The following is a 22,274-nucleotide window of genomic DNA, read 5'->3' on the forward strand; positions in this document are numbered from 1 at the left end:
TTTATGCTTAAAGTTTCTGGTCTCATGAATTTCAATAGAGATATAAAACAAGATCAGGAAAGGGGATGACTGTTTATAGCTACTATAATGTAATAAACAACACTTGCACAGCAGGAAACTGACTTCTCTAACAGGAGAACTTACAGTATGTAAGACAGAACATAACCATTAAATAAATGTCTATTTATGGAAAACACTGCGTAACTTTTTTATACACGTGTTTGAACAAGATTTTTTTTTTTAGTTAATAAGTTGATTAGTTGTTATTAAAAAAAAAGTGACAATATGAGGTAGTATCGAAATGTTTTGAGACTTTTTGTAACACACCAACAGATGGCAGCACAAGGCCGCACACACACACACACACACACACACACACACACAGTCACAGGGAGCACTGACCTTTATAAGTCATAGATTCATAGAAGGTGTTTCGAAAAGATTTCCCGGACACGTGACAAAAGGGGCAGGAACGCTCAGAGCACTGTTTTGCTTTGCATATAGACTATTTTAAGGCAGCGATTGTGTGTAAACTGGCTCGTATACACCCATCATTACAGTTATGATTATTACAGAAGTGGAACTTCTGAGGAAGGTTGTAGCTCAGTTGTTAAGGCATTGGATTGGAAGGTTATAGGTTAAAATCCCACCACCAGCAAGCTGCTACTGCTTAGCCCTTGAGAAAGGCCCTTAATCTTCAACTGCTCAATTGTAATTTGCTCTGGATAAAGATGTCTGCTAAATACAATCAATGTAAAGTATTGTATGCTTTGACTTGTAATGGTTGTGTATCCTGTAAACAAAACTGAGCTACTGTAAACTGAAGCACACAAATGTCCTTGGATGTGACTGCCTTTATATGCTACTTCAATTCTTCCAGGAAAAAAAAAAAGAAAAAAAAAAAGCCATGTACAAAAAACAAAAAGAGAATAATGTGCCCTAAACCAGTCAATCACAAGGGGCGGTGGGCGTGTCCTCAAAGAGTTTAAGCTTCATAGACTGTCCAATCAGATCGCCCAAGGGGTGTGGTCGCGCCAAAACCACGCCCCATTGTTGAAAATTCTTCCTGGAGGTTGTTTTCCCCGATTTGTTCCAGGTAGCACGCTAGCATGTTCCCGGAGCTCCGGCGCCTTCCGTGTATTTACACATCTAGTTAATTTTACTCTTAAAACAAATCGGTTTTACACAAGATTTACATCTCCGAATTAATCTGACGTGACTCGCGCGGGACTTATCGAGGAGGACTTTGTTGTCTGCCGTCGAGGTGAGTGTGGGGGATTTTTCCGAACTAGCATGCTAACCAGGTGAAGCATATGGGGCATCATCGCAGCTCCATAAATCCTAATCTGGGTTATATTTCTATATTTTGTAGGTTTGATTAGGATTATATTCTGGGGAAATAAAAACAATTTCAAACTGCATTACAAATCGGATTATGCATCCCGCTAATCGACTAGCTAGTTAGCCTGCTTAGCATCTTAGCGCGGTTCAAAACCCCTTCAAATCCACCAGCTCGTGTGTAAACATGCGGGGATTTATTTTCCTCTCAAATCTGAACCGATCGATTTAATGTCGGCGAGGAAATAGAAAAGAAGTCATTGAGGCACCAGGACTTCCTGATTTCCCACGCTAGCAAGAAAACAAGCTAGCAAAGATTAGCATGAGAAGAGGTGCTGCTCAGGATATTTCCTACACCCGGTGTCCATAGTTACACGTGATCCATTTTATTCTCCATAAATGTATTCTGTTTAAATAAATCCGAATTATAATCGTTTCGAATAGTTATATTGATCATATCGGTTATCCATGCTAGCAGCTATTGCTAGCTAGCTAACACACTTGCCCTGGATTTTAGCAAACGGTAGCTTGACTGATCTGTGTATAAGATTTGTGTTCACTCGGACCTGTCAGTTCAAACTCGATAGAAATAAAGGAAAATATTTATACTTCGTTATGGATTCGTTGTTATGAATAGTATTGTGATAGCGAATTGATTTGTAATAGCATATCGGGCTAATCTTAACGGGATTTGTTTTTGTTGTTTTGTTTAGTTGTTGGGAAAAGGGCTAGAGATGTTTTTCTTTTTGTCTTCGTTCTTGGTTTGTTTGGGTTCATTTTGGTCTCCTTATGTTTTTATGTGTGTGTGTGTGTGTATTATAGCCGGTTGTGTGGTGCGTAATGGTTGCCAGCTGTCTCGGGCACGGGCACGGAAACGCGCGCCCGCGTACACATGCACACGCGTGTACAGTCATAGACGCACATGCACACGCGTACAGACCCGAATAGGCGCACATGCACACGCTTAGAGACGTATAGACACTCGTGCACACAAACATGTACATCGTAGACGCACACACTGACACGTGCATGATTAGATGCATAAATGCTTAGACACGCATGCGCACAAATAGACACCTGTACACGCCTAGACGCATATCCACACAGGTGGATACTGAAGGTAGTGGGTTTAAATCCCGTAAACACACATGCACGCGCCAAAACATCCACAGACGCACATGTTGATGCTTAGACACGCATAGACACATGCACACTTAAACACGTGTGTATGCGCCAAAAGCAGGTGAACTTGGCTGCTTATTGCATGAGGGGTAGCACTTATTACTGCTAAATGAGTGGTTCTGTATAAGGAAGTATATTTTTTCTTGGATCAGTGATTACACTGACGTGCTCGCCTGTTAGATAGAACACGCTTGGTTGTGTAATTCTGTGTTTGAAAATGCAGATATGTCTAGATCATCACAGGATTTACGTGCGAAACTATCAATCTTTTACACCACGAACCTATCAATCAAACCGACATAGAACCTTTGGGTTTGAGTTGGTTTTGCTTCACACGAAGTACAAAGTAAAGAAAGAAAAACATAGGCCACAAATTGCACGGTAAACAAGCAGGTTTGTGTATAGAAATGTCACAATGTCTCTAACGCAAAATATTGTGCGCAACCTCTGAAATTGCTAAGTGCCAATATGAATGTTTTAGTGTGAAAATTGCAAAATAGTTCAATACTGTTACATCAACAGGACAGCTGACTTTTTCAATCATATGTGGTTCTTCCGCAAACGTAGAGGCACACAGTTGTAAAGGACGTCTCTGGATGGGGTACAATGGCATTTTTTCTTCAATTGAACTACTCTGTTCCAGCATTACAGTACTCCTATGCACAAAGCAAACTCCATGAAGAAAGGCTTTACATGGGTTGGGGTGGAAGATCTCATTCGAACACGTTTGGGATGTTCCCCAGGCCTCCTTATCTCATATCAGTATCAGACTTTGCTAACACTCTTGTGGCACAGATCTTTACAAGCAAAACCTAGTGGAACATCTTCCCAGAAGAGTGGAGGGTGTTATAACAGCAAATGGGGACTAAATAAAAATGTTGTGCTGAAAAAGTATATAAGAATTTTATGATCAGGTGTCCACAAACTTTTGTCTGTATGTTAGAGGTCGACCTGTAGCGGATTTTACTGATGGCTGGGATCATACTTGTCAACAACGGATTAATCAAACAATGTTTTTTAAAATGGGACCTGGATAAGTAATAATAACACGCCTTGTAAAATAGTACAGAACCTTTAAAAAAAAAACTTGCTTAATTGTGAAAATGTGCTAAATGAAATATATTAACTCATAGATATAATTAATAAATGATACAAGTGGAATCATTGTTTCTCCTCTAGAGGCTGCTATTGTAATGACATCTGTCCGGAACCCGGAAAAACTATCGGTATGGATTTTTACCGATAGTTCCGGCGACGAGCTATATTTACAAAACCCGAATGATCGGTCGACCTCTAATGCTAATTATGCCGCTTGATGAAATTTGAGTTTTGCCTGTGAGCGTATTTAGCTTTTTGTAGTTTTTACATTTGTAGGCTTGAGTATAATCTTTAACCTCATATTTGTCTGATATCGAGAATAATTTTTCCAAAATAACAATAAAATACTTTAAAGCACATCATGGCTGAATAATGACTATCATATCACCAGTGTCTACTCGCATACTCGACTATATAGGGTAAATATTGAGTTGCAGTGAGTTTCTTATAAATCCTTAGTAACATGTAGCTGATGACTTCTATCAGCTTATAGCGTTTTCTTTCACCGTGAGCATTGAATTTCATTGGCGTCATTTTAACCGAAAATGTCCAGATGCATATTGTAAGCAATTAATTCCAATTCCATGTATCGCCGAGTTTTTGCCATATCGTTACTCTCCAGTCAGTCTCGCTTCTTTGTTCCACTCTTCGTAGCTCCGCTCTGATGTACTTCTCACCGTTTCAGATTCCAGCGAGCTGTGAGGTATGAGTACACAATGAAGCGGCGCTCGGACGACCAGGACACAGCGTTTGGGTCTCATCGGCGGCTCCCCGCAGGCACCGAAAGCTTTCATCACCGCGTTGTTACCACCGGATCTTCCGTCTTCGGGGCCGCGTCAGAAACCATGCAGCCCGCTGCTAGCGTGCAGTACTCTCAGGTCCCTCAGACTTTTCAGGTACGTGACAGATGCCGTCTGCACGTCAAGTTTAAGGAGACTAAATGAGTAGTTATTTTTTAAAATATTTTTCTTTTCAGTTGCCCTTGTCTCAGAGCTCTGGAGGACCTGGGGACAATCCTGCGGTGCTCGCTGGAGCACATCCTCACGGCCCCGTGGTCCAGCCTACAGGGGCCGCCGGAGGTCAGGGTCTCTCTCATGCCCCACCCGCTTCGGCCCCGACACCAGGCCAGCAGCAGTTCCAGAGGCTCAAGGTACGACTTTGGCCCACGTGTCCACTGGCGTTTCTGCCGTACGTTTTCCTCTGATCGAGAGTGGATTGTGATTTCTCTGTTGTGTGTGGATGCAGGTGGAAGATGCTCTTTCCTACCTGGATCAAGTGAAGCTCCAGTTCGGAAATCAGCCTCAAGTTTACAACGACTTCCTGGATATAATGAAAGAGTTCAAATCTCAAAGGTCAGACTGGACCTCCTGGACTTTTGGTTTATATTATATTCAAAATATATACGAAATGTTTTTGTGATTGTTTAATCGGTTGTTTATTGCGATTGGACAGCGTCCATTTTTTTTTCTTTCAGGTTTTTTCTTAGAAATAGTTATTAAATTAATGAAGAGCCACTGGTTTAAAAAAGGTGTTTATTAGTGGTGCAACGGATCTCAAAGCTCAGTTTGTTACAGCAAGGAAACGCCCCCTTCCGTGCGATTCAAATGAATCGGGAGGCTTTTCAAGTTCTTCTGCTCCTCCGCTAGCCGACGTTGTTGACCGATTAACACGTCCCGTTCACGCGAACACATTACTGCACCATGCAGTTAAGAAATGAATTGAAAAGCGACACCGCCAGGAGAGAAAAAAATTTGCGATCGTTTAAAAAATATATATATTTTAAGTTTAAAATTGAGCAATTAATTCGTGCTCGATTCTGATTGGTCCTTTTTTTTTTTTTTTTTTTTTTTATATATATATATATATATATCATCAGCCCTGACATTAGACAAATCCCAAGTTTATATTAACGCACTTGTTCTGATACTTTGACTGATAAAAGCTTTCAGCGAGGTTTATTTAGCATTTTGTGAAGGAATCGGCACCTCCTGCGATTTCGAGGTTTGAAAGGTAAAGAGTGATTCTTTCTTCGCATTTCCCAGCGATGTCAGGAAGCTGCGATCAGAGCCTCTGGAGCACTGAGGGTTAGGGGCCTTGCTCAAGGGCCCAAGAGTGGCCCTAATACCGGGACCTAACGTTCTAGTTTTTTTAAGTAATTACCGCTCAGTTACATGCCGTAATACTCGCTCGTTATTGACTCACACATCCTGCGTGTTTTCTGTGTGTTCCCAGTATCGATACACCAGGCGTGATTAACAGAGTATCACAGCTATTTAAGGGCCACCCGGACCTCATCATGGGCTTTAATACCTTCCTGCCCCCTGGCTACAAGATCGAAGTGCAGACGAACGACTTGGTGAACGTGACGACCCCAGGCCAGATCCACCACATCACGCCACACGGCATTTCGGTGCAGAACCTCCCGATCACGCAGCCGACTCAGCTCCAGAGCCAGACTTCGGCCCCGACCAGCACGGCTGCTCTCCCCGTACCTAGCCAGCCCACGCCTGCCAAGATCAGCAAGGTAGCATTTGGAGTATGTTTAGCAGTGTCCTGATTGGTTAAATCAGACAGTAAATCTCACATATTATTGCTTATATCAAAGCAGCATATTTGTTTCTTATTTCTAAAAGACTGACAATGACTCCCCACTCCCCCCTTTGCAGCCCATGCAGTCTCCTGCCCTGACCCCGACCAGCCAGCACAATCCGTCCATCCCGTCGTACGCCTCGCCCCGCTCCCCCTCAGTCCAGTCTCACACGCCGGTGAGCAGCACACCTGCCAGCGCTCCCCCCCTGCAGAACAACCAGCCCGTGGAGTTCAACCACGCCATCAACTATGTCAACAAGATCAAAAACCGATTTCAAGGCCAACCAGACATCTACAAAGCCTTTCTCGAGATTCTGCACACATACCAGGTGAGCGCATGGATGGAGCAGATAAGCAGCACGCATTAAAATGCGGCAAAATAAAGAGCCTTTATTTTTCCTATGTAAGTGGTGTAGGCATTGTAATCGAGATGTTTATGAAATCTTTTTGGTATTATTTAGGGGTGTAACGATGATACACAAAATTCACGGTTCGGGACATACCACAGTTTTTATCTCACGGTTTGGTTCGCATTCGGTGCAGTCTGGGTGGAAGAAATGCAATACATAAGTCTTTTTTTAATGCAGTTTATTATTAACGTGTGAACAACAGTTTACATTTTTTAAAGAATTACAAAAAATTATAATAAAAAAAGAAATGTATAAAATAAATGAATAAAGTACACTTTTTTGTTATATTGTTTCAATTGAGTAATCGATTAAATTGGAAGCAAATTAAATTGATTAAATAAAATTAAATACATTGAAATTTTATTCAACTGATTACATTGGAGACAGTTTACATTTAGACGAGATTTTTGGTAATACAGAAGTGTGTTTTTTTACATTTTACAAATGTCTTCATTCCTTCCATCCTTCGTTCATTCGCTCCCTCGATATCGTCAGGATCTTCTTTTTTCTTTTTTTTTTTTAAGAAACAAATTCTTGAAGCTGGACGATTCACAAGATTTCACCCATGTAAAATAAAGACACTGTTATACCCCTAATATCAATGTATACTGTTCAAATGTATGTAGTCTAAAACGATCAAATTGCTGCGATTAAATCTTTTTTTTAATAAAAGCTCAAAAAGCCTTTTATTAGAGATAATTAAGAGGTGCTGTGCTACAAAGCAGGTACTCCGCCATTACGTATCATTCAGTCTAATTGAAAGAAACGCTATTCGTGCAGAAAGAGCAGCGGAACGCAAAGGAGGCAGGCGGGAACTACACTCCGGCTCTAACCGAGCAGGAAGTGTACGCTCAGGTCGCCAGGCTTTTCAAGAACCAGGAGGATCTCCTCTCCGAGTTCGGCCAGTTCCTGCCTGATGCCAACAGTTCTATGGTAAGCGGTGTGCAGGATATTATACTCTACCCTTGTGTTGTTGAGTGCGGCTGGTGATTGATAGGAAATGCTCTTTTTCTCTGTAGTTATTGGGCAAAACGGGCACGGATAAGCCCGAGTCTGTGCGCATGGACCCCAGTGGTGTGCTGAAGAGGCCTCAGCTCAACAACAACAAGCAGAGATTTAACCAGAATGGCTGCCAGATTCGCAGACACTCCGGGCCTGGTGCTACGCCCCCCTTAAAGGTACGCAATGTGTGTGTTTTTTTTTTTTGTTGTTTTTTTGCGTTTTAGTAAAGGTGTTGATCACCAGCTTGAATTTTGCCTGTTCTGTTGTTATTGACAGAAGAAGCCAAAGTTTTTAGGGAAGGAACACCCAGTGGCTGAAGGCAGCAAATTTGGAATCGGCACCGAATCGTTGTTCTTTGAAAAGGTAAGGCTTTGAAAGTTTTTTTTTCTCCTATAGTGGACAAATCGGTAGCCAACCCACAAGAGCTCTCCTAGTAGAGGTCTGGGCTAAAACTGATCGCGAGCTAGTTAAGTGCTTCAGGATAGAGACCAGGGATGGAAAGATTCACCGAATCTGTTTTGTTTATACTTTGAAATGATTCCAAGCTTTGGTTTTCTTCGGCCTGAATCTTCTCCTCGCCCCCTCACCACGTTTTCTCCACGTTCCTTCATTTTTTCGTTTTGCGGCGTCTTCTGCAGTTACCTGTCCAGAGTTTAGCTAGTGGTGCGTCAGTATTAACGGTCCGTGGGAAACACAGTATCCGTGTTTTAAATAAATTGACTAAACGAAGCATTGTGAAAAATGTATTTGCCTCGATGAATTTTGTCTAATTTAATTATTCGAGTTACTCAAGAAATCATTACAGACGACAGAAGAACTGCTGTCTATCTAGCGGTCGGGACGAAACAACTACCGTAAATCTTGTATGAATTAAAAATAAAATACTGATATTGCGTTTTTTTGAGAATTGATTCAGTATCACCAAGGAAAATATCGCAGTACTCACGTGTTTCGATATTTTCATACACCCCTAGTGGTGAATATCAACAATGTGTGCAGGGGGTCAGGCTACTGAGTTTACATGAATGTATTAAGTGATGGCTTTTTTAATGCGTTTCTACCTCAGGTGAGGAAAGCGCTACGAAGCTCCGAGGCCTACGACAATTTCCTTCGCTGTTTGGTGATCTTCAATCAAGAGGTGATCTCACGAGCAGAACTAGTGCAGCTGGTGCTACCTTTCTTAGGGTAAGTCTGATCATTTTGAAGCATATTACTGTAGCCCCTGGTGAAAGGGAAACATAGCTTCACATGTCATGGTCCTTGAACAGCTGAAGCACGCGCAGGCATGACGGTTTCTCTTCACGTCACGGCTATTTTCTCAAAGAAGAGCTTTGTGTGTGCAATTCTCAGCCTCTTATACTCATTTAAATGAATGCTCAAAGATTTCTATTGAAGCCACTTTTTAAACACCGCAGGATGTTTTTACAGGTTATTTGTGTGTAAGATTTCTTTTGACGTATTTTGCAGAATTTCCTAATTTTTTTATTTGAATCGTCATATTTTCCTAGGAAATTCCCAGAGCTGTTCACTTGGTTCAAGAACTTCCTGGGCTACAAAGAGTGTTCACAACTCGAGAGCTTCCCCAAAGAGCGTGCCACGGAGGGCATTGCGATGGAAATCGATTATTCGTCCTGCAAGAGGTTGGGTTCCAGTTACCGAGCTCTGCCTAAGAGCTTCCAGCAGCCCAAATGCACAGGGAGAACTCCGCTCTGTAAAGAGGTTAGTGGACGTGAGCTATTTGTTCTTTTATGATGGAGATACCATTGGCTTCTTCTGGATTTGACTCAACAAATGATGACATTTATGGCCTTCAGGTTCTGAACGACACGTGGGTGTCTTTCCCGTCTTGGTCCGAGGACTCCACTTTTGTTAGCTCCAAAAAGACCCAATACGAAGAGCACATATACAGATGTGAGGACGAGCGCTTTGAGGTACGAGAGCATTCGAAACATCTAGTCGTACTATTCGTTAATTTGGGGGCGGGGGGGGTTTCCTGGTGTCGAATCAGAGTCTTGCCCACAGTCGACTGGTATTGAAATCGTGTGTGTGTGTGAGAGAATTTGTGTGTATTTGTGGTTTTTTTTTTTGTTTTTTGTTTTTTTTATACACTTATTGGGAGAAACCTAGTAGTTCTATGTGAAATTCGACATTGAGCATCCCCGTATAACCAAAATGGCACAATCCTCGTTTCATAGCACCAATTCGACTGTGAGATTGGAAGTCGAATTAGGCTCCTCCTATCATAAGATCGAATCTTCAGCTATCTGGGGTCACCCCTACTTCATTGATTTATTGAATGAAGTCTCCAAAAAAATGTTTTTGCAGCTCGATGTGGTGTTAGAGACCAACCTGGCCACTATTCGTGCTCTGGAGACCGTTCAGAAGAAACTTTCCCGAATGTCAGCAGAAGAACAGGCCAAATTCAGGTTGGACAACACCATGGGAGGCTCCTCGGAGGTCATTCACCGCAAAGCCATTCAGAGGATATACGGGGAGAAGGCTGCAGACATCGTTGACGGCCTCAAGAGAAACCCCGCTGTCTCTGTTCCCATTGTTTTAAAAAGGTAAGATTTGAGATACAGGGCAAAAAAAACGAACCAGTTATATGTAACACACATCCCCTCGAAAAAGTTCAAGCAAAGACAAAAAGTGATCCTTAAGCTGTCTAATCTGAGTAAAGTCTCAGATGTTATACTTTGACAGGTGCAGCTCTTTTTTTTTTTTTTTTTTAATATGACGGGCATGGACGCCATGACTGTGTTTTCAGACTGAAAATGAAAGACGAAGAGTGGCGCGAGGCTCAAAGAGGCTTTAACAAGATCTGGAGGGAGCAGAACGAGAAGTATTACCTCAAGTCATTGGACCACCAGGGTATTAACTTCAAACAGAACGACACGAAAGTGTTCCGCTCCAAGACGTTGCTCAACGAGATCGAGACTCAGTATGACGAGGTAAGACAAATCCTGTCACATAACCTTTTTGTTTTTAGAGTAAATATATTTGGATGGCTGTACAGCGCAGAATATTTATGTGGCCTGGAAGATCTGGAACTTTAAAAGGCTTGGAAAGCAGCTGTGAAATGGGAAAATAGATCACGTTAATTTGGAGCCGTAGAACAGTGAGAGTAAGAACATTAGTGCATTTAGTTATATACATTAGTATATTTAGTTGAGAGGCCAACTGAAATTAATTCCTGGTATATTCAGTACAATCTTGGGCTCTCCAACAACAAATATAACCAATAAAAACCATCCAGGTGATTTCTTTAGTCATGGCTTCTACACGGCGATCCTACATCGTATGGTGAAAGAGGTTTAAAGACTACAATAGTCATGGTCTTGCATGGTCTTGAGTCTTTAAAATGTGCTAAATAAATAAAAAAAAATGATATATTAATTGTTAATAAATATTAAAAAGCGTAAGTATTGCATTCAAACTAAAACAAATGTAACACTCAGTTACGTCCAAAATGAATAGAAGACACCAAGTAAACATCATGCAGTGTCAGTGATTATCCTACAAAAGAACGCAACCCGGAAAAACTATCCGTGTGGATTTTAGGACATTGTGGCCATTATTTACAGCTATCAAGTATCGGTGCCGATTAATTGGCAAATTAATTACTATGATATAGTAGAAAAATTTGTATTGATTGTGCTGAAAGGTGCTGAAAATTGATTGCCGTCTTTAAAGACATTGTAATAGTTATCACAAATATTTAGTTTGACTATACATTTAGGCCAGACTTATCATTTGTGTATGCATACTTTAAGCTCCTTTTTTCAGTACACAAAATCCTTAATTTCCCAATTGCTCATGATTAAAAGGCAATTGAAATAATGCAATTGTGATTTGTTTGTAAGTAAAATAATATATATTTTTTGTGAAAATTGGTAAGTGAAGTATTCAAGGTTGACCTTCAGTGAGCAATAGGTTTAAAATAAATGCACCCAAATTTTCTAAATTATTCAGGCCCTTGAGAGTCTGACAGTATTGAGCAATTTATTTTGTGGTAATACCAGAGAAATGTTAGCCGCATTCTAACGAAGATCGTGTAATGGCTCGTGTCCGGTTTATGCAGTTTGTACAGATTTGCTGCTGTTGTGTTAAATCATCGATCATTGACCTATGAAATGTGTCGGATGCAAACGATAAAATTGGTTGTTTTTGTCTTCGTTTAAAAAAAAAAAATTAGAAATATCACGGGACAGTTTTTTAATCGGATTCTTGCTTAACCATACAATCTGCGTTTTTTAATCCCGTGCAGCGGCAGGAGGCATCAGAAGACAACGGCTCCTCTCCAGCAGGCCCCCACATGACTCTGCCCTATGAAGACGGTCAGATCCTGGAGGATGCAGCGGCCCTCATCATCCACCATGTCAAGAGGCAGTCCAGCATCCACAAGGACGACAAGTATAAGATTAAGCAGGTCATCTACCACTTCATCCCCGACATGCTGTTCGCCCGGCGCGGCGAGCTCTCCGACGTGGAGGAGGAGGAGGAAGAGGAGGAGCCGGATCCCGATGACGATGGCGCGAAGAAGCCAAACGGTACGCCTCAGGCCAAATCCAAGCTGCTGTTCAGTCACACGACGCCGGCGCAGCAGAAGCTGAGCGCTTGCGACGAGGCCTACAACCTTTTCTACGGCAACAACAACTGGTACGTCTTCCTGAGGCTGCACCACATGCTGTGCTCCAGACTGCTGCGCATCTACAACCAGGCCGAGAAGCAGATCGAGGACGAGACCAGGGAGAGGGAGTGGGAGAGGAACGTGCTAGGGTTCAAGAGAGAGAAGAACGAAAGCCCAGCTGTACAGCTGCGCCTGAGGGAGCCCCGTAAGTCAACTTTCATTAAATCTTTTGGAACATCTGGCCTCAAGCGCGGGGGGGGGGGGGGTGAATTCGAAATTAATTAGTATCCACTGGGCAAAGTGGAGGCTCCTGACCTGCTGTCCAATGTTTTTAATGTAGCACAATGTTTACAACCTCAACTAAAAATGGTGTGTCCAGGTCAATTCCTTCTTGTCGTTGTATTCAAGCTCAGTGGATCTTCACGATAGGGTGATTTTCATGCTCATTGTGTTCTAGTGGACATCGACGTCGAAGACTACTACTCCGCTTTTCTGGAGATGGTGCGCAACCTTCTGGACGGGAACATGGAAACATCTCAGTATGAAGATCAGCTGAGGGAGATGTTCACCATCCACGCCTACATCGCTTTCACCATGGATAAGCTCATACAGAGCATCGTCAGACAGGTGAGAAACAGAACCAGGTCCTAGACTTCTTGAAGCGATTGCCACAAAGTAGATCGTAAACAATTTTAAATAAAATGCCTGCTTGTTTTATTCTATTTATTTATTTATTTATTTATTTATTTATTTATTTATTTTTTATGTCAGTTGTCATTAATTTTGTTCTTTGTCCAACCCCCCCATCTTTTTTTTCTTTCCAGCTCCAGCACATAGTAAGTGATGAGATCTGTGTTCAGGTGACAGATCTTTACCTCAGCGAATGTTCTAATAAAGCAACAGGTGGAACCACGTCCACCCAATCACCCAGGACGGGCGCCGAGGCGAGCTACCAGCGCAAAGCCGAACAGCTAATGGCCGAGGAGAATTGCTTCAAGGTACGCTCACTCAAAAACGATGACATTTTCTTTGACGTGTTCGTCGATCATCTACTTTTCATTCCTACGAATGCTCTTAATTAGCGTACAAATATTCATACACAGGTGTTTATAGGAATTAATTTTTTTACCGTTTTCCGTAACTTTTGCGTGTTTGTTGCAGCTCCTATTCCAGAAGAGCAAAGGGAGCATACAGCTGGCTGTGGAGCTGCTTGATACAGAGGAGGAGAACTCTGATGAACCCATGGAGTTTGAGGTACGCCACTCCACAGTAATTACTTGAAAAACGTTGAATTGTTTGTTTGTTTGTTTTTTAAACCCTCACACAAACTGTTTTTTTTCCTGACCCCTTGCAGCGTTGGCCAGATTACGTGGACCGCTACCTGAACACGGACTCGGCGTCGCCGGAGCTGAGAGAGCAGCTCTCCCAGAAGCCCGTGTTTCTGCCCAGGTGAGGCTCAGCCCTGCTCCATGTCCTGAGCCCTGAGCCTAGCATGGCTCAATTCCTAAAGTCCACTTAGCCTCGTAGATACGCGATGGTTAAGCATCGTCAGTGGTCATTTAAGGTTCCGTGATCCATCTCACTCGAACGGTCCGAGTGCGTTCCGATGGCATTGTAGAACTTACGCGATGCAGAAATGTTCAGCCGGTGGTTTTTTTTTTCTCCATCCAAACAAGGACAAAGCTCTGTGTTCTGTTTTCTTTCCTGGACATGGCAGTTGTTAGGATGTCCATTTCTGCTGCACTCCAGGACACTTTGGTGATTTTTCTCTGATTCAGCGTGCAGCGAGAAATCACCAAAACGTCCTGGACTCCGACCTCGCAGGACTCATATTTAGTTTATTTATGAATCACGTTGTAAGTCTGATAATGTTTTTAGCTTTGCTATTTATTTCTACCATTTATGCTCTATATAAATATATATACACACACACACACACACACACACTTTTTTTTTTCTTTTTTTAAAGATGCAAAATATGCTGCAATATGAATGAATCAGTTCTGACTGCCTTTGTTACAGACTGTGATGCTGGAAGTAACTGGGAAAGAAAAAGAAAAAAAAAGTGCATATAATTTTAATCTTTGTATTTTCAATGTACGTATGATGGAGAACTATTTTTATACCACCATTCTTAACAGATTTGTAATAGTCGCACACATTAGCGAATAGGAAAAAAAAGCAGCGAGATTACACTTACACACACTTACACATTCAATCATTAAGCTTTTTAAGAGGCGGAAGACAGACGGGTCAGACGCCTTTCGTTAGAATTTATATATATATATATATATATATATATATATATATATATATATATATATATATATATATATATATATATATATATATAGTCGAAATAAATCTATGTCTTATGTTCATATAATGATTTTCACAGGAATGATACGAGCGAAATTTCCTCCATGTCATTTGCTCATGTGTGTTTCTATACAATGGTTTTAAGCTCGTTATGATTTCAGGCTTTTCTCAGTGAAAAAAAAAAAAAAAAAAAAGCAAAAAAAAAAAACTCCTGTGTTACATGTTTCAGAGATGCAGTGCGCTCCCGTTGAAGTGTGTGCTTTTGGTTGGGGTTGTGAGTTTACAGAGGGCTGCTGTGGATAGAAGTCTAACTTGCCATGGTGTGTGACCCCCATACAAGCTGTATTTCAGATAGGGAGCTTGTCAATAAAATGCTGGTCTGAATTGTATCCTCAAATGTGCGTGTATTTCTTTCCGGATCTTTAAGCACTTTGCATGGGAGGATGTTTTTTTAATATTTTTTTATTTATTTATTTATTTTTTGTGGATTGTATTTTCATTCGTTATATTTTCTGCCCTGGCTTTGCATGTGTGTATCTCAATATGTGCATTGACAACATTTTTTTTTATTCATTTATTTTTTCAATATTAATCATATACAGACTGGCAATTCTTTTTTTTCTTTTTTTTGCCAGTTTTTGATTGACACATGTGGTGATAGTTGTGTTTATCATTTTTTTTTTGCCCCCCTTCCATGTGCATCTCGGTGCGTGATTGGGCAGTTTAGGCAATTTAACCAACATCTCATATTTCCGTTGCTTCACAGTTTGCCCTGTAGTACATAATGCGACTGCTGGAAAAGAAAAAAAAAAAAAAAGTTGATTTTTATGCATGGTCATAATCAAGTTTGAACTGCTGCTACTTCCATTAAAGTAACTCACATCGTGGCTTTTTAACTTTTTTCTTATTTTTATTGAGAATTGGCTAGTGCATCTCAATTTCTGTAAAGTGGAGTCCCGAATACAAAATATTCATGGTTTCAGTCCCCGCTCTCACCTGTAACCCGTGCGGTAAGTACATTTCTAATTTTAGTATTTCTTGAAGCGGGGAATTTTTTTCCTTTTTTTTTTTTTTTAATTTCCTTTTTTTATTTTTTTTTTATTATTATTCTAATTTCTATTTATTTTCTTCCTTTCATAATCTGAATTCGTACTTGATCAATATACGTCTTGCCACGGATGTGTGCCGAATCTCTTGACTCGAACGGAGGTGCACTGTAGACTTTGTACATAATCTCATTTCCGATTATGATTGGGTGTTTTTTTTGTTTGTTTGTTTGTTTGTTTTTTCCTTTCTCGTCACACTGAGAGGCCGAGCCTTGGTGCGTGGGATACGTGATGTACTGCAATACATGCTGTGACGGATAGCTCGACACTTTAATGCAATCTTTTCCGTTCTGTTCGTCAGGAACCTCCGTCGGATCAGGAAGTGCCAGCGAGGGCAACACGTGCAGATGCGAGAAGCGAGCGAGGCGGCTAAGGAAAGCGCCGACTGTGCGGCAGACCCCAAAATGGAATGCATGTTTAAGCTCAATTCCTACAAGATGGTGTACGTTATTAAGTCGGAGGATTACATGTACAGACGCACGGCGCTCTCCAGAGCTCATCAGGTATGCAAATGATTGTGATATTTAATTTCCCTGTTCCAGATACTGATTTATTTTTTATAATATGGAGTAAAGCCTTGTTCAAATAGTGGGTGTTTTTAAAGATTCAGTAAAGGGGGCATGGCTTCTAAATCTTTTTTATACCTATAGCACATTGTGGACACCTGACTATAAGTTTGTGCTTTTTCGAACATCCCATTCCACATTTAGTCCTCATTTGTTGTTATAATAATAAAATAAAACTCTTCTTTCAGATTTTGAAGTGTACGTATGAAGATATGTGCTGGTACTAGGCCAGGTACTGATGTAGGTGAGGTGAGGAGGCCTGAGGTGCAGTCATACTATTAATTCGTTTGCCATTACCAGACTATTGGGTCTGTTTAGGAATCAGAATAGGTTTTATTGCAAGGACACACAAATGGAAATTGTTTTGTTGACGGAAGCTTCTAGATAGAACAATATTTCAATTAGAGCAAGGAAAAAAGTTTCAGCCATAGTGATATGCAAAACGAATGGTTTTTCTTTTCTCTAAGAGAATAATCCAGTGTTGTATTTCAATTCTGGCTTTCAAGATGCCGTAGCAATATTGAAAGCTTCATTGAGACCCTCTATTTTTATATATATATATATACACACCTGACCTTTCCAGCCATATAGTGGAATATGTTCCAGTGGAACATCTTCACAGAAAAGTGAGGGTTAACATGAGAACTCAATATATTAGGGGCTAAATGTGGAATGGGATGTTCACGTTTTATTCAATTAAATCCACAACACTAGGGTGTGGGTGTGGGTGTGTGTGTGTGTTGTGTTCATTTTATGAGTTTCTCAGTAGCTCCTGGTTCCATAACATCAACTGTAGAAAGGACATTACTCATAATACTACATTCCACTGCTCATGTTAGTTCTCACTCTCCAGTGTTTTGTATTGTTTAGAAGATTTAGAATCACACTCTTGTCACCCAAATGATGATGGTTTACCTTTTTGAGTCTGGTTCCTTTAAAGGTTTCTTCCTCATAACATCTAAGGGAGTTTTTCCATGCCACAGTCGCCCCCAGGCTTCATCAAGGATAAACACACATCATTCCCTTTAATTCTTACGTTCTGTAAAGCTGCTTTAAGACATTGTCCATTGTGAAAAGCGCTATAGAAATAAACTTTGTGTGTGTGTGTGTGTGCGCATATATATACAGTGAGGAAAATAAGTATTCGAACACCCTGCTATTTTGCAAGTTCTCCCACTTAGAAATCATGGAGGGGTCTGAAATTGTCATCGTAGGTGCATGTCCACTGTGAGAAACATAATCTAAAAAAAAAAATTACAATGTATGATTCTTAAACTATTTATTTGTATGATGCAGCTGCAAATAAGTATTTGAACACCTGAGAAAGTCAATGTTAATATTTGGTACAGGAGCCTTTGTTTGCAATTACAGAGGTCAAACGGTTCCTGTAGTTTTTCCACCAGGTTTGCACACACTGCAGGAGGGATTTTGGCCCACTCCTCCACACAGATCTTCTCTAGATCAGTCAGGTTTCTGGCCTGTCGCTGAGAAACACAGAGTTTGAGCTCCCTCCAAAGATTCTCTATTGGGTTTAGGTCTGGAGACTGGCTAGGCCACGCCAGAACCTTGATATACTTCTTAAAAAGCCACTCCTTGGTTATCCTGGCTGTGTGCTTCGGGTCATTGTCATGTTGGAAGACCCAGCCTCGACCCATCTTCAATGCTCTAACTGAGGGAAGGAGGTTGTTCCCCAAAATCTCGCAATACATGGCCCCGGTCATCCTCTCCTTAATACAGTGCAGTCACCCTGTCCCATGTGCAGAAAAACACCCCCAAAGCATGATGCTACCACCCCCATGCTTCACAGTAGGGATGGTGTTCTTGGGATGGTACTCATCATTCTTCTTCCTCCAAACACGTTTAGTGGAATTATGACCCAAAAGTTCTATTTTGGTCTCATCTGACCACATGACTTTCTTCCATGACTCCTCTGGATCATCCAAATGGTCATTGGCAAACTTAAGACGTGCCTGGACATGTGCTGGTTTAAGCAGGGGAACCTTCCGTGCCATGCATGATTTCAAACCATGACGTCTTAGTGTATTACCAACAGTAACCTTGGAAACGGTGGTCCCAGCTCTTTTTAGGTCATTGACCAGCTCCTCCTGTGTAGTTCTGGGCTGATTTCTCACCTTCCTTAGGATCATTGAGACCCCACGAGGTGAGATCTTGCATGGAGCCCCAGTCCGAGGGAGATTGACAGTCATGTTTAGCTTCTTCCATTTTCTAATGATTGCTCCAACAGTGGACCTTTTTTCACCGAGCTGCTTGGCAATTTCCCCGTAGCCCTTTCCAGCCTTGTGGAGGTGTACAATTTTGTCTCTAGTGTTTTTGGACAGCTCTTTGGTCTTGGCCATGTTAGTAGTTGGATTCTTACTGATTGTATGGGGTGGACAGGTGTCTTTATGCAGCTAACAACCTCAAACAGGTGCATCTGATTTAGGATAATAAATGTAGTGAAGGTGGACATTTTAAAGGCAGACTAACAGGTCTTTGAGGGTCAGAATTCTAGCTGATAGACAGGTGTTCAAATACTTATTTGCAGCTGTATCATACAAATAAATAGTTTAAAAATCATACATTGTGATTATTGGATTTTTTTTTTTTTTAGATTATGTCTCTCACAGTGGACATGCACCTACGATGACAATTTCAGACCCCTCCATGATTTCTAAGTAGGAGAACTTGCAAAATAGCAGGGTGTTCAAATACTTATTTTCCTCACTGTGTATATATATATATATATTAGGGCTGTGCAATTAATCGCAATCGCAAAAAAATCGCGTTTTAAGCACATGCGATTTCTAAATCGCATAAGGCTGCGATTTTATCTATTAATTTATTCATATTTTCATTCAGAATACGTTCTTGTGCGCATGTTTTTAAGACCTTAACCAATCAGAGCTCACTCCGCGCACGACGAAGCTGAGCGGAAGAACCGAATCGACGAGCGGGAGGAAAGAACATAAAATATGGATGCAGGTCAAAATTAAAATGATTTGGTGCCAAAGAGAAATTCAACGTCAGTCGTTTGTGAGTATTTTGGATTCAGGAGAGAGGATGTGTCACAGAGCAAGGTAATTTGGAAGACTTGAAACGGAGCAATACTACAAATCTGTTCCAACACTTAAAACAGCGCCATAAAAAACTGCATGATCAGTGCATGTCGACAAAGTCCATCGAAACAAACAAAAGCACACATCAAAAGCCAGCCCGAACAGATTGAACAAGTATCCATTGTTCAAGCATTTGCAAGCACCATGCCTTATGAGAAAGGATCAAAACGGCACAAAGAAATTACCGACGCGGTCACCTATAATTTATGCAAAGATACTGTATGATGCCTGCGCACATCTTCAGTAAAGACGGCTTCCAAAGACTAATACAAACACTCGACGAAAGATAACAGCTGCCATCTCGCATTCATTTCACACGATTTGCTATTCCCAAAATGTATGAGAAATGTAAGGCGGGCGTTGAATACGAGCTCAAGCAGGTGAAATACTACGCCACGACCACAGATATGGTGGACATGCTGGTTTTTCTTGCATAAAAACCCTTGAGAGCAATCTGTTTTTTTGGTTTTGATTTCTGTTAGTTTTTATTTATTGTTATGACTGGAGTTGAGGTTAGTTAATCTTAATTTATTTCATGTTGTCTGTTTTTAAGACAATTTATTACAGTTTTGTTTATCAAGCAGTTAGTACTACTGTACAGTGTTATTTCACTGTAAAATGTGTGCACTGAAAAACAGTTTTGAAGTTTATTTATCATAACTGGAATTTAGTTAATCTTAATTTATTTTATGTTGTCTGTTTTAAAGACAATTTTACTACAGTTTTGTTTATTAAACTATTAATACTGTTATTTTATTGTGAAATGTTTTGTTATGCACTTTTTGTGCACTGAATACATTTAGAAAAAAGCATGTTTGAAAAAGCAAAAACAATTGTCAAAATCGCAAAGAAATTCGCAATATTCATTCAGAAAATCGCAAAATGATTATTTTGTCCATATTGCACAGCCCTAATATATATATATATATAATGACCAATCAGACATAACATTATAAGATTAGAACATTATGGGTGGTGAAGTGAAGAACACTGATAAACTCTTCATCGTGGCACCTGTTAGTGGGTGGATTTATTTATTAGGCAGCAAGTGACTCTTTCATCCTCAGAGCTGATGTTATAAGCAGGAAAATGGGCGACTGTAAGGATTTGAGCGAGTTTGACAAATTGTGACGTCTAGACGACTGAGTCAGAGCTTTTCCAACACTGCAGCTCTTGTGGGATGTTCTGGTCTGAAGTGCTCAGTATCTATCAAAAGTGCTCCAAAGAAGGAACAGTGGTGAACCCGCGACAGGGTCGTGAGCAGCCGAGGCTCATTGATGCATGTGGGGAGCGAAGGCTGGTCCGTGTGGTTCGATCCAACAGACGAGCTCCTGTAGCTTAAAATGCTGAATGCTGTTAATGCTCCACAGGTCAGGAAAAGGGGGACACAATATTCAGCAGGTGGTCTTAATGTTATGCCTGATTGGTGTATTTTTCTAATACCGCCATAGTGTGATAATCCTTTGTGTCTTTTTCTGTTTCCAGTCCCACCAGCAAGTTAGCACACGGCTGCACCAGCGCTTCCAGACCTGGCTAGACGCATGGAAAAAGAATCATGTGACCAAGGATATGGCCACCGACAATCACAGGTGGCTGATGGGAGAAAGCAAAGAGGGGATGCGGCCATGTAAAACCAGCTGTGAACCTTGCATCTCTCACCACCAGACCGTCAACAGATACCGGGTCACCTATAGCAGCACTCCATAACATCTCGTGGCATCGCAAAGAGCTGGTCCTTTTTTTTTTTTTTTTTTTTTTGAGGGATTCACTCTTGTCCTCACAAACACTATCAGGACTCAGATTTTCAGAATAAATAGACAGAAATGCACTGACGGTGAAAAAAACGTGCAGCCTGGCGTGAATTTTTTTGCAGGTCAATGTAAATGGGTTTGTGCACTTCGATATTTATACACCCCTGAAGATAATCAGGTATTAACGGTTATCTGAGACACCAGCTTCAAAAATCTGACAGCAGCCACAGTATACTTGAGGATATTGTAAATAACTTTGTATATACTTCAGACTGTTTATATTCTAATAAACCTTATAATGTAGTTTACCTTTTAGACTTTATTATCTTAGCAGATGTGACTGATGCTGGTCTGTATATTATAAACAATTTCCTTTTTTTTTTTTTTTAACCAAAGGATTTTCTTGTTATTAAATATTTTTTTTTCCTTTTTGCAATTTTTTCCCCACCATCATCCCATTGTGGTTTTGATTCATCTGGACTTTTAAAGAATGTAGAATTTTTCTTAGCTTCCTCCCATTTGAAGGATTCTTTACTCAAACGTATTATGGACATTAGTGACACTGCCCGTGCTGATCTACAGTAATCCTGAGTAGAAATTAGAAAATCTTCACTGTTTTTCACTTTTTTTATGTTTGTTTTTGTTTTTTGCATCCTATTTTGTCCAGAAGTGTGAAAAGTTGACACTTTTTTTTCACACACTTTTTTTTTTTTTTTTTTGGTGCACCATCCGGTGATGACTGCTGAGACGTCCTTAAAAGCATATATATATATATATATATATATATATATATATATATATATATATATAAATATAAAAAAAAAAAGAAAAAAAAAGTGATGGCATGTTTCTATGTTTTCATGTACAGACTTTTGTATTATTCATTATTGTTTTAAAGATTGAAATAAATGAAAGTAGTTCACAGTATAATTCACAGGAAAATGAAAAAAATGCTCGTCTAATGTCCTGCTTTTTTTGATTTTCTTATTATTTTTTTATTATCCAGATTGTTTTTTTTTTTAGCGCAGATTTCCATTCCAGCTAAAATGGAAAAAATCAAGCGTTTTATCACGACGGTAAAACTGCTTATTGAAAGTGTCCTGTTTCTCTTATAGATGAATGAATGTTGGGTTTAAATGAAGCTCGGTTGGAACTGTTTTCTTACAC

The 22,274-nt window shown here is 40.5% G+C and overlaps 1 protein-coding gene across 2 annotated transcripts; it reads left to right on the top strand.

The window, feature by feature from the left end:
- Nucleotides 1–1,048: 1,048 nt before the first annotated feature.
- LOC310730749 (paired amphipathic helix protein Sin3a-like) lies at nt 1,049–21,750 on the top strand. Of its 2 annotated transcripts, none has more exons than XM_083549876.1 (21): nt 1,049–1,264; nt 4,304–4,514; nt 4,595–4,768; nt 4,864–4,970; nt 5,851–6,142; nt 6,285–6,536; nt 7,398–7,550; nt 7,637–7,795; nt 7,896–7,982; nt 8,686–8,804; nt 9,128–9,338; nt 9,434–9,550; nt 9,945–10,183; nt 10,387–10,570; nt 11,887–12,454; nt 12,707–12,876; nt 13,074–13,247; nt 13,411–13,503; nt 13,604–13,698; nt 15,976–16,177; nt 20,842–21,750. In XM_083549876.1, exons 2-21 carry the CDS (start codon nt 4,335–4,337, stop codon nt 21,061–21,063), a joined length of 3,798 nt encoding a protein of 1,265 aa, XP_083406002.1. In that variant the 5' UTR covers nt 1,049–1,264; nt 4,304–4,334; the 3' UTR covers nt 21,064–21,750. The 2 variants fall into 2 exon arrangements, with proteins under 2 accessions (XP_083406002.1, XP_083406003.1); XM_083549877.1 differs by having other exon boundaries at nt 7,899–7,982.
- Nucleotides 21,751–22,274: the final 524 nt, after the last annotated feature.

This window comes from Silurus aristotelis (assembly GCF_946808225.1).
Source record: "Silurus aristotelis genome assembly, chromosome: 9".
Taxonomy (NCBI): Eukaryota; Metazoa; Chordata; class Actinopteri; order Siluriformes; family Siluridae; genus Silurus; species Silurus aristotelis.

Coding starts and splice junctions, on each gene's coding strand:
- LOC310730749 (XM_083549876.1), top strand. CDS start 4,335: ATGAAGCGGCGCTCGGACGACCAGGACACAGCGTTTGGGTCTCATCGG. Junction 7,983..8,685: donor AATCGTTGTTCTTTGAAAAG/GTAAGGCTTTGA, acceptor TTTCTACCTCAG/GTGAGGAAAGCGCTACGAAG. Junction 13,248..13,410: donor CCGAGGAGAATTGCTTCAAG/GTACGCTCACTC, acceptor TGTTTGTTGCAG/CTCCTATTCCAGAAGAGCAA.